General features: G+C 43.5%; 1 protein-coding gene across 2 annotated transcripts in view; it reads left to right on the top strand.

Annotated features, from left to right (window-relative positions):
* Positions 1 to 12,770, top strand: part of VPS13B (vacuolar protein sorting 13 homolog B) — a 1,123,013-nt gene that overhangs the window by 872,624 nt on the left and 237,619 nt on the right. For both annotated transcript variants that reach the window (XM_075582636.1, XM_075582637.1), the window contains exon 35: positions 10,416 to 10,553. In XM_075582636.1, the coding sequence (XP_075438751.1) occupies positions 10,416 to 10,553 (138 nt within the window). The remainder of the gene's footprint in view (positions 1 to 10,415; positions 10,554 to 12,770) is intronic.

Genomic DNA, 12,770 nt, shown 5'->3' with positions numbered 1-12,770 from the left:
AACGGGGTTGAGCTCTATATCATGTACACAGACGGATGGACCCTTGTTAATTCTATACTCTATTATACACACACACATATAATATACATTTTATGGCCTAGTGTTCTAATTGGATATTGTTATAAAAACAAAATCCCAGCTCTGGAATGAGGTTTGTTGATCTTTTATATATAGGTCTAAAGTCACGGTCAATTGGTTTCAATATTTTCCTAGAAATCACATGAGGTTTATATGACTCACATGATAAGGTCAAAGATATACAAATTCCATAGCTGGTTTTTATGCCCAATTCACATATGACAGTGATACAACCCTGACATATGTTCAATGTAAAACAGGGTGTAACATAGTTACAGATTTGTATAGGAATCCAACAATTAATAATAGCCAGTATAAATAAGGGATTCTCAAGGACCGTAAACAGCAGAAATGAAAAAAATTAGACATTTTGTAACTTGAGGAAATAAGGGAAATTTCCAAAGAGATTGCTCAACAAAAATTGTTTCTAACATGTGGAGTATACTACAATAGTGCAGACGAGTATTCTAAAACAAATCTGGGGCAATCACCAACAAGACCCAGGTACATCCTGTGTACATGCTGCAACATTTCAGTAACATTTCTGCAGACAGACTAATGGCCCATCGGATTAACAGCGGGGTCTGCCAGGGACCACTGCTGTGTTAATTTGATGGGCCATTAGTCTCTGCAGAAATGTCACTGAAATGTTTGCAGCATGTACCCAGCATGTACCTGGATCATGTTGGTGATAGTCCCAGATTTTCTAAGGCAAGTTTTAGAATACTCGTCGGCGCACCTGTACCATCTTAGGGACAAAAGAGGGTGTTTTAATATAACCCTTTTTAATTTGTATTACTTGTTTTCTTTGGTAAACACTGGATTTATCATGCTGATGCAAAATTAAAGCACAATTAGCTGTTTCTCCTGATTGTAATGCCAGTACATCCCTGATGGTAAAAACCAAGGCAAGCTTCTATCTTCCACATTACCAAACTCATTCGTTGGCACCAGGGCCACAGACATCTCTCACCTGTCCCAGATCTACAGGCTTGACCTGGGCCATGGGCTGTTGTGCAAGGGAGGGGATTCTGAGCAGGCATTTGGGGCAGAGACAGACCCTATAAAATGTTGAGCTGGGGGAGAGGGTTTTTTGGGACCTGTGTACCTGTCACTGGCGAGGTAGAGGCCCATCTAGACGGCCATGGTGGGAGTTGGGCCAGCCATTCACTCGGTCGGTGGCCCGTGGTTGACACATTTAAATATAATATATAGTTGAGGCCTTATTAAGGAATGTCTTGAATATTCTGTGGATTATACATAAATAATAATAGCACAGTAAACTATTGGTATTAACTACAGTGTTTGCATAAGCCACCTCTGAGAGCCGACAATGAAAAAGGGCTACCCTGGCATGTTTAAAACAAGCCCAATGTAATTACCAACACAATTTACTAAATCATATCGGTAATTTGACTTTTCCTTTGACCTTTCTGTGTTGATTATTATAATTTCCAAATATAACTGCTTTAGAGGGTTATTGATGAAGTTTGGGGGAAAACTGTATTATTCCTGTGTGTACAAAAATAATAGTGAATTAATGATTCTATTGGCCACACTTCTTAGGCCGTGTCCATGCTGCCTGCTCGCGACCGCGAGACGGAGCGCTGTGACGTTGCGCTTGCTTACTGCAGAGGTGATTCCTGGACTGCAGGGTTGCGCGATGGGGGTCGTGGCGAGGACGAGCCGGGGGCATGCCTGACGTCACGTGTGCAGTTCGTCCTCATTGGCTGAACGTGACAAAAAAAATTTCCATGCACGCAACGCGCCTACCCACGCTCAAGTGAAGTATGGTCGCTTCAATGGATTCACGTTGATTTGATTGCGCAGTGCGCAATCAGGATGGACGAGGCCTTAAGTGTTGGTCACTGGAGCATTGACAAACTAAACAAAAACCCTTGCTCAGCCTATAGGCTTAGTTACAGAGGGCGATGCGCACCATGGAATAATTACATAACACCACTAGAACAGAAGGAGAATCCCTATACTGTATGTTGCATACAATCTCTCCTATTGTAAATTTAATTATGAATACATATTAATAAATAACTTTTATTCACACTAAGTTTTTTTATACTGAAAAGGAAAATTGGCGACACAATTAAAAGTTTGGAACTACACCCCATATACTTGGTAATCCATAAGCTAAACATACAGAACCCCTGTAAGCTCATATTGAACCCCCAAAATAACCACAACGTATATATATATGCAAATTACCTACATGTGGACTGATATAGCTCTGTTTACTTTTTCAGTTCTCTGCTGCTTTTCCTGCCAAGGCTATGACAGCTTTAGTGCGACGGCAGATCATGGGTAATTTTTACATAACCAATCAGAGTAGCTGATGGTCACTTAGGTGTGGGTTTTAGGGGGTATATAAGGTTTCCACGGCCAGTAGTCTACAGCACCGCCGTGAGGAAGGTCCCTGTGAGGACCGAAACGTTGGTCTTGTTTGTGCTGGTGTCTACTTTGAATACAGGTTTTTTCATCTACCACTGAGTGCTGTCCTTTGTTTACTCTTGTTGAGTTGACTACCGTTTTCTATGTTATACCTATGGGACATGCACCGCAACTATTGTTTTGTATTTGGAGTGCCAACTGTCTCTCTATTTTCTCTATTTTCTATATGCATATATATAGAAAATAGAGAGACAGTTGGCACTCCAAATACAAAACAATAGTTGCGGTGCATGTCCCATAGGGATAACATAGAAAACGGTAGTCAACTCAACAAGAGTAAACAAAGGACAGCACTCAGTGGTAGATGAAAAAACCTGTATTCAAAGTAGACAGCAGCACAAACAAGACCAACGTTTCGGTCCTCACAGGGACCTTCCTCACGGCGGTGCTGTAGACTACTGGCCGTGGAAACCTTATATACCCCCTAAAACCCACACCTAAGTGACCATCAGCTACTCTGATTGGTTATGTAAAAATTACCCATGATCTGCCGTCGCACTAAAGCTGTCATGGCCTTGGCAGGAAAAGCAGCAGAGAACTGAAAAAGTAAACAGAGCTATATCAGTCCACATGTAGGTAATTTGCATCCCTGGTAGCCATGGTGACTAGTTCCTGGTAGCCCCGACGCCGTCCTGCAAGACAGGGGAATTCATAGCGCTCCCCAATGCGCATGTGCAGTCTCCTCGGAGTCAGTATAAGCACCACAATACATCTGGTAATGAGAAAGTTATCATAGGATCCTTTATCTTTAGCATAAATTCTGCAGCAAGCAGTCATTGACGCAGCATATCAGGAACAGTCCAAGAATGGCAAGGCAGATGCTCTTGTGTATGGAGTCACGGGGGAGATCTACAAGGATATCATAAAAATAAACAGTGGGGAACAACCGTGAATGAAGGGTGTAGGGAATAAAAACAAAATTACACAGTGTAACAGAATACATTGGGGCAATTGAGGCAAACTGACTAGTAAAGGAGTAGGCGTATATACAATGTATGGCAATAATAGTCAAATACTCATAATGAGTGATTAATGCATAATAACTCTACAGCAACTAGGATAGCAGAAATGGACAGAACGTCAGGAAGCAAAGAGGAGAAGGGGGGGAAAAGGGATGGAAAGAAGTAGAAGAGGGGGGAGAAAGAGAGTAGGGAAAAAAGGGGAAGGGAGGGGAAGGGGAGAAAAAGGAAGGAAGGGAAGGGAGGTACAGACATGCATAATGTTAAGGACTCTAGGGATAATGTATATATGTATGCATATAAATGTCAAAGAGGAGTGCTACTAAGCATGGCAATATATATTTAAAACCAGAGACAGAACATGAAACACAGACAGAGCCCAGTGCTACATCCATTGACACAAATACACGGTACAGTGCCTATATATATATATATATATATATATATATATATATATATATATATATATATATATATATATATATATATATATATATATATTGTGACAAACGGCTTACTCCGGGGCTCCGTCGTTTGTCCGGGACTGTTTAGAACACGGTCTTTTAGGGTAGGTTAAATGATGAGGCGTCACGTACTGTTCCTTTAAACAGGCTATGCCTGGTTTATTCAGTCCCAGGCACTGAGACTGCCACAGTGCATACAACAGAAAACAGATCAAAACAAAAGCTGCTCACCTGAGCGATAACTTAACTTAGATATCCCTGACTCAGGGTTGGAAGTGGCTTTTCCACTTCCAACATCAAAACACGGTACTTTTGCAGTCTTACACAAATGAACAGAAAGATTGAACCTGTTTGGGGAAGAGGCTTCTCCCCTCTGTAGGTCAGCAGCCTTCCAGCCTCCTGGCTCTTGTGGGGAGCCCAGAGCAAACAGGAAATCAGTCTTTCATACCTGATTCCTAATTAGCATGACAGGTGACAGAAATCAGGCAGCAGACAAACTCTGGTCTGGATCTCTCATCCCTCAGTTCCAGCGCTTGCCAAACTGTGGGATGGAGTGTATGTATTATAAGGCTGCACTCCCAGGCCAAACAGGATAGAAACTGTCTAGTATCCTGGGAGCCCTATATACGGAATTTATTACCATCCCCTGGTTTCTGTCACAATATGTAGCCCTGGTCCCCGTCAGCTCCTAGAGACCCCCCTCCTTTGGGGCAGCGCGGTCGCGGGTGCCGCCGGAGGCAGCGACGGACCCGCCGGCTGTTCCCAAAGGTGGGAGCAGGGAGCGGTTGGAGCCTTAGGAGGCTCGGCGGCGCACCCGGCTAGCGGGGGCCGCCATTGTTGTTGCGCGCACATGCGCCGATCAGGTTAGGGAGAGGCCGGCGGCCCTGAGTAGTGCGCATGCGCAGTGATAAGCGCGCGAACGCTAGCCTACCAGGGAAGGCTCTTGGAAGGGACTACAAGTCCCATGAGCCTCAGCAGAGCCCCACATGACGCCAGGGAGCCAATAGGGCTGAAGGATTGCCCTGCAGACCTAAAGAGATACATTTCGCGCGCTGAGCCCACGCTAGGCAGTCAGTGCCAGGAGCAGCCAGGGGAAGGAGGTAGGGTGCAGGAGTCAGTGACTCCCTGCACTAGGCCAGCCGCCCCCGAGGCCCGAGATAGCCATGAGCCACCGAGTAGTGTAAGTTGTGTCAGGGACAGGCCCCAGGTTAGGGACCCTGCCCCTTACTATTCAGAGTCAGTTAGGGACTCAGCAGACGCTGCGCGTCCGTCCAGAGGTTTGGGCGCAGACCTTCGTTGTTGCTGCAGCAGTCATCCGGGTGGGATCGCCCCGGACGGCAGTTCCTGTGTTCAGCCGACATCAGGATCCTTTGTGCAGTTCCGTGGCAGGCCCGGGCACCGGAGTGCCCGGCAGGTAACAATCAACAAGTGCACCAACGAGTCATATCACATTCACACGGGACATAGTGGCTGCGCATTCACACATAACTATCTCACTTGAGGGTGGGGTGATACTGTGTGAGGTTACTGGACACTGGGTGGGATCATCCGGTGGAGGTGCAGGTGGAAGTAGCGTCCTGCGAGACGCATTAGTTAGTGTCTCCTCAAGGGAGGGACACCTGTTGATTTATTGATTGTTATGCATGAGTACGGTCACGATAGTAAAGGCATTAGTTGTTACCCATACTGTGTGTTGAGTGATATATATATTGTCCTGCGAGGAACCACTCCCCCTCTAGTGGGAGCCATCGCAGGTGGAGGCGCTGCACCGAGTACGAGGTTACTCATATTATACTTGCCCCAGGTTCCCCGTGGCGGAAGCTCAGCCCTCCTGTGAGCCTGACAGGTAACGCACCACACCTGGTAACATTAAGTTCACCGCCCACATACACTATATGCGATTGGGTGGGGGAATACCCGTTACATATAGATATCTTTTGAATAAAATGGTCTTTTAGTTTAACTCTTTGGCCAAAGTGTCGTAAGCCCATGAGCCCCTCCAAGGCAGACCACGTCTCATGGGTCCTAACACCAATATAAATTTGGTTGCGACAAATCTAATACAGAGTGCTTTTCCTGGTATTGTACAAGTTAATAAGAGCTTTAATCAGACTTAGAACTATGCAACTAATTTTGACAGATTTATTATAAATCATTCTTCCTGGTAATGTACAAGTTATTAAGAATTTATATCAGTGTTAGGACCCATGAGACGTGGTCTGCCTTGGAGGGGCTCATGGGCTTACGACATTTTGGCCAAAGAGTTAAACAAAAAGACCATTTTATTAAAAAGATATATATATATATATATATATATATATATATATATATATATATAAAGGCACTGTACCGTGTATTTGTGTCAATGGATGTAGCACCGGGCTCTGTCTGTGCTTCATGTTTTGTCTCTGATTTTAATCCATAAGCTACCCTGAGCCCAAGATCTCACACTTACATAAGAGTCCCTCTAATGGTGGACTATACTATGATGTGTAATTGCTGTTTGAGCTTGAACGTTCAGATATGCTGCATAGTTTTCTCCATAAACATAAGGTACTAATATGGATACAATATAGTATCAGTGTGGCTAGTGCAAATGAAAACAAATGCATTGAATCCGTTGCATGCGCTTATAGTAGGCACGACAGCGCGACCTAAATTTCTGTAGTCAGTACAATTTGATTTTTACAGAGACGGTCTCAACCTGTGACAGGCTGTAAACCAATCAGATAGCTTCTGATACAGGGAGAAGGGGAATGTGTCTGTGTGTGAGTGCAGGGAGAGGGGGAATGTGTGTGTGGGAGTGCAGGGAGAGGGGGGGATGTGTGTGTGATTTGCAGGGAGAGGGGGGATGTGTGCGTGTGATTGCAGGGAGATGGGGGATGTGTGTGTGTGTGATCAGGCCTGCCATCACGGGGGGTCTGCCGGGGTTAACAATCTGGGCCCCGTGAGTCAGGGGGGCCGGCCGTGCCCGTTTAAAAAAAAAATTTTTTTAAAGGCGGCGATTCCTCTGCGCATGCGCAGAGCTGAGGTCTTGGCGCGCATCCGCAGGGAAAGCAGGGTGTCCGGCCTGCTGCCTGTGGGCCCGCTCCCAACGTGGGGCGGAGGGGAAGCGCCGTGGCAAGCCCGCGCCCAACAACCCAGCTCTCCCCGCACCCGCCTCCTGCTCCGGGCAGCATCCGCAGAATTAGCTCGCCAGTCTCACCCCTGCTCTTGTTATGGTCCATCTTGAAACATACAGAACCTCCCATACATCCGTGTAGCAATCTTTACTGATGTTATAATCTACTGAAATGGGCAGAGCTAGAAAACTGAAGGATTGCCAAAATTCACTAAAACACATGTGAGCTGTTTCAGGGCAACAATTAGGCTGAAGTAAGGGTTATTTATATGATCATGCGAATTCCCTCTTAAGTTTAAAGCGTTTGTGACATACAGGTCTTGATTTGCCAGATTTAGGGAAAGATAAATATTTGCAGCATTGTTTACACTTATACATACCCAAATCAGAATAGTAACTAGCACTGGGATCCTCAGAGGCTAAAATTGGAGCTCTCCCTGAATATTAAAGGATTTAAGGGACATCATTAATTGTCTCCAGAAGGCAAACATTACCTTTGAGCCTAGCAACTCGGAATAGACAGTATAAATAATGACTATAATGATAGTCCTAAACAAATAAATGGAATAAGCAAGAGAAATTGGCACGTTTATCCAGCGATTTTAAATATTTATTCGTGAGAACGTGGTAATTTGGGTTCTGCTTTCATTCCAAGGACTCCAAAAATCAGTAATTTCCATTTGATAATGCAAGGTGCGCTAGCGTTTGGGACGGTATGAAGTGCATTCAGCGTCACTACGCTTGTACTTCCAAATATTGGAACTACTTTGAAGGTGCTGTCCTACTTGAGGACCAAGTTAGCTATTGGCATATTTAAGTTTAGTGCTTTCCACTCTACGTCTCCCTGTGAATGTTGTACGCCTTTTCTTCTTTACATCAAACAGTATTAAAATGCACATCTCTATACAATTTACTAGTTGCTAAAATACACATTTGAAGTGTAATTCTTACATTAAAATGGTATGTGAAATTGGTTTGAAGGTGCCAATCCTGTTTCCGTTTAATTTTCTGTTTAGATAAATGCTACCTCCCTGAGTGCCAGTGTCAAGATTTTTAAAAACCTGGACTTGGGTCTTAAAATGCTACATGGTAATAGAATTCCTGACACTGTAAAAATGTAAAAAAAACTTTGTCAACCAAAGTGCTTCTGATTGGGCTGTAGTTGAACTAGGAACCTATTTGGAATAGCCTATGCTAGGAGTGGCCAACTCCAGTCTTCAAGGGCCACCAGCAGGTCAGGTTTTAAGGATATCCCTGCTTTAGCACAGGTGACTCAATCAGCAGCTCAGTCGTTGACGGAGAAAAGCCAGAAATCCCCCTACGGCACACAACGTCAGCTCTCAACTGCGACCGGTATTTTTGGCTTTCTGGCACCCTACCTATAGGCATCATTTCCCCAACTAACTGAACTGGGACTGTGGACGTTTATCTTTCGGAGGACTCTACAACGGATAGCAGGGTTATAAAGAGTATAGAGTAATTCTCCCATATAGGAGGATATAGCCGTGCACTGCGTTCATGGTCATGCCAAAGACAAGCTGATACTGCCGGGTCACTTAAAATGTTTTGTTAAGGTCAGCAAACCATACAGCAACTGCGGGTACCTCGAGGAGAAAACTGACGCGTTTCGTGCCGACAGGCACTTTGTCAAAGAGTATATACTCTGCCTTACATTGACCCTGTACGGCCATTCTGTCCATCTACAGTATCTCATTCTTGATTGATATGTTTCTCTCTTATGCATTTGAATGTGATGATGCTAATGTATTTCCTGATTCCCCAGGTACCCAAGTACTGTTATGTTGGCCTGTGAGGATCCTAATGGTTTCCTCATATGACTTTTCTATTACTGCTGTACTCTCTTTATGTGATGATACACTGACACTATTATTGCTGGGTTTCCTGTTCCACTCTCACTGATTTATGTTTAGATTTGTCAGTATTTTTAGCGTTGTACGTTCCCTGTCTATAATGAATTGAATGGTTGTTTATATCTTCATATATCCAAGTGTGCCCAATTTTTGGAAGATCTCAATACCTCATCTAGGGAAATACTCTTTTTTATATATATATATATATATATATATATATATATATATATATATATATATATATATATGCATTTGTCTACCATGGTGCACCCCTTATTGATACATTATCTTTTTTTGGTATATTTTATCCCTGGTTGTAGTGCCCCCTCTTTGCCATGTTCAGAATTAATGGTTTAGCTGTGTATTATATTACAGGTTTTCTTGAGGAAGACTGTAAACATACAAATAAAACACAAACTATTTGTGTTTCCCATGTATTAATTATCCTAAACACCATTTGATAACCCCCACCCACCCTGAAAACACCACAGTACAAAGAAATATGGATTTCAGTGCAAACCCATTCAATTCCTCTGTGTGGAGAACAATGAACAGTGAAGATATAATGATCTTCCACTAATAGTTTGAGGAGCTGTCAATTAATGTCCATTCCTAATTCCATCAAGCCTAAAGATTAGAAAGCAAATGAAATTGTAGGCAAGGAGGAGGAGGTGTAGCCAACATTATTTGTCCTTATGCTTCCTACTGTCCATGTATTTAGAAAGTTGCCAACACTTTATCTGCCTTAATGAAACTCTAAATTCATTCCAGTCCTCCTTCGTCTTCTTGTTCCATGTGAAAAAGCTTCTCTAACACATGCATGTAAGCATGGTACGCACATAATAATAATAATAATTTGTTCTTGTATAGCGCTGCTAGTTTTACGTAGCGCTTTACAGAGACATTTTGCAGACACAGGTCCCTGAGCTTGCAATCTATGTTTTTGGTGCATGAGGCACAGGGAGATAAAGTGACTTGCTCAAGGTCACAAGTAGCCGACACCAGGAATTGAACCACGTTCCCCTGCTTCAAACTCAGTGCCATAGTCAGTGTCTTCACTCACTGAGCCGCTCCTTCTCTCTACATGTATGAATGAGTGCGTGCTGGCCATCAATGGAAGAGGAAAGCATTGTAGGAGCAAAAAGTAGAATGACATATACTGTAGGCCCATATATAGTAAGCAGTGTTATGCCATAAGGAAACCTACCGGCCCATTTAAGTTAATGAGTTGTAAGGTGTCTTATGGAATAGCACAGCTTGGAAAATAGGGCCCACAGTTTAGAAAGGTAGCAATGTTCTGTTGGGCTGTAGAATCAGAAGTTTTTTCGTTATGAGGGATTGGCACATTATATAGTGGCGTTATTAACTGATATTCATAGCCACTGAAGAATGATTTGTTTTTGTCAAATTGTACCCCAGTAAAGACCAGTGTACATTCATTTTTCTCTTTTCATTACAGATGCTGGGAAGACTTTGCCAGAAATTCTTGATTACACCAAGATCTGGCTACAAACAGTAGCAGGCGAGATCAATGCTAGAACTGGAATTCCTCCTCCATTCATTACGCTGCAAATTAAAGATTTTCTTAATGGGCCAGGTATGCATTTCATTTATTTAATTGTGACAAAAACGTACAGTTTGGTCCTAGGCAGTACTGTGCAATAATAAATAAGGCATTTAATGAGTATCATGCAGGCTACTTCTGCACCATAAGTATTCAATGTATTTATTTATTTATTTCCTACGTATATGACTACATGAGTTTTTGAGGGTGTAAAGAGGGAGAAACAATTCTCAGTCCTTTATACATATTTATTTATCGATTACCTATGTACTACGTCTGCTGGTCTCCTGACACTGAATGTTTATTGTTGGGTAATGAGTGTGTAAACAGGCAATCCACGCTGGTGATTTTCCTTTTTGAACATGGGATTGAAGCAGGGGGTCTCCGGAACCCCACTCATTTCGGATTTGGGGACCCCTTGCTTCTGGAGATACATCCGTAGGGGGTGCCGGTAGCTGCTCGGCTAGCAGGGTTCATGAAATGGCCGCTTTTCAAAGCTCCCACGCCCTGCGAGCCAATAGAAAGCGGTGACATAATCTGGTGTGGCTTCCTATTGTCCCGCGTGACACAGCAGCTTTAAACTTTGCTGAGATACCGGCACCTCCTTTAGTATGTACAGTATGTATCATGGGAAGAAGTGGGTCCCCGGGGCTGAAATGAATGGGGTTCAGCTGCCGAGCTTTAATCCTATATTAAAAATGAAAACATGAATTGCTCATTCAAAGCAGCCGTCCAGGCTGCCGTTTATTTATTTATTTATTTATCCCTCCCCCTTTCAAGCTGCCGTTTATTTATTTTCCCCCTCCCCCTTTCAAGCTGCCGTTTATTTATTTTCTCCCTCCCCCTTTCAAGCTGCCGTTTATTTATTTTCCCCCTCCCCCTTTCAAGCTGCCGTTTAAAAATAAAATAAAACTTCTATTCGATATGTGCGTCAATACAATTTACACACTGACAAGTGATTAGCTAAGTTGTAGACGTTCGTGGGTGTGTGTGTGTGTGTGTGTGTGTGTATATATATATATGTGTCACTTTTTTTACCCACCATAACCTTAATAATTGCGGTGAATACCTAGTCTAGTCTCAAACCAGCTTAGCCAGCAACCAACCTCACACTGATGATACCCATCAAGGTTGAAACATGTCTGTGAGTGGGTTTACTGGCTTTGCATCTCATCCCAGCCTCTGTCTAAAAGCTGTGTTAAAACAGTATGCATTGGCTTGAGGATTTGCTTGTGTAATACGAGCTTGAGACAAAAGGTGGCACTGTGTGCTCATTTGCATGTCATTTCCCAGAATTCCTTGCTGCAGTGGAAACGCTGTGTGCTGGGCGATAATGGGGAAAGACAGGGTTGCAGACCTGTCTAAGACATGCAAAGGAACATACAGTAATATTTACAGTTGCTATATGCTTTACCGTGGAGGGTTTTTGTCACTTTTTTTTACCCACCATAACCTTAATAATTGTGGTATACACACACGCGCCCACACACACACGTACACACGTCCTGGACAAATCCGCACTCCTCAAGAAGTCATCTATTGAGGTGTAGTACTCTCAGATTTGCAAAGTGCTATACAAATTAATTTCTCCAATAGTACAATCAATTGTCAATTTTTACAAAGGTCTCTAAAAACATCAATTTTGTACTCTTAGCTCAATAAATTTGTTTAGCGTTTTGCAATCTGAGAATGCTGACTTAGTTCCGCACTGTATGTATGTATTTCCCAGAATCCCTTGCTGCAGTGGAAGCACTGTATGCTGGGGATAATGGCGAAAGGCAGGGTTGCAGACCTGTCTGAGACATGTGAATGTGCTCACAAGTGATCTTTTTATTTGCTACTAGCTGATATACCCGGCGTTGCCCGGGATGTAAATCCGTAATAGGTAGTATTATTTATAAATAGGGGAACAATAGGTTGACTATTTGGTGGAAAGGTTGTATAATAATGTTGAAAAGAAACATGGAAGAAAATGTAATACGACTTTGTTGTTTAAAAATGGTTTATTGTAAAGACACCACAGTACAATGTATATTTTGGTGACATAAGTGATGTTAAAATGTGAGGTGGCGGGTGGGTGTACAGTACGGGTGGCGGGTGGGTAGTGAGTGCTGGCTGTGGGTGGGGGTCCCGCTAGGGTGTGAGGCGGCGGGTGGGTGTTCACTATGGGTGCCGGGTGGGTAGTGAGTGCTGGCTGTGGGTGGGGGTCCCGCTAGGGTGTGAGGCGGCAGGAATGCCAGAGGCGGAAGG

This window comes from Ascaphus truei, chromosome 2 (assembly GCF_040206685.1).
Source record: "Ascaphus truei isolate aAscTru1 chromosome 2, aAscTru1.hap1, whole genome shotgun sequence".
Classification (NCBI taxonomy): domain Eukaryota; kingdom Metazoa; phylum Chordata; class Amphibia; order Anura; family Ascaphidae; genus Ascaphus; species Ascaphus truei.
This window is presented reverse-complemented; position numbering and strand designations above follow the sequence as displayed.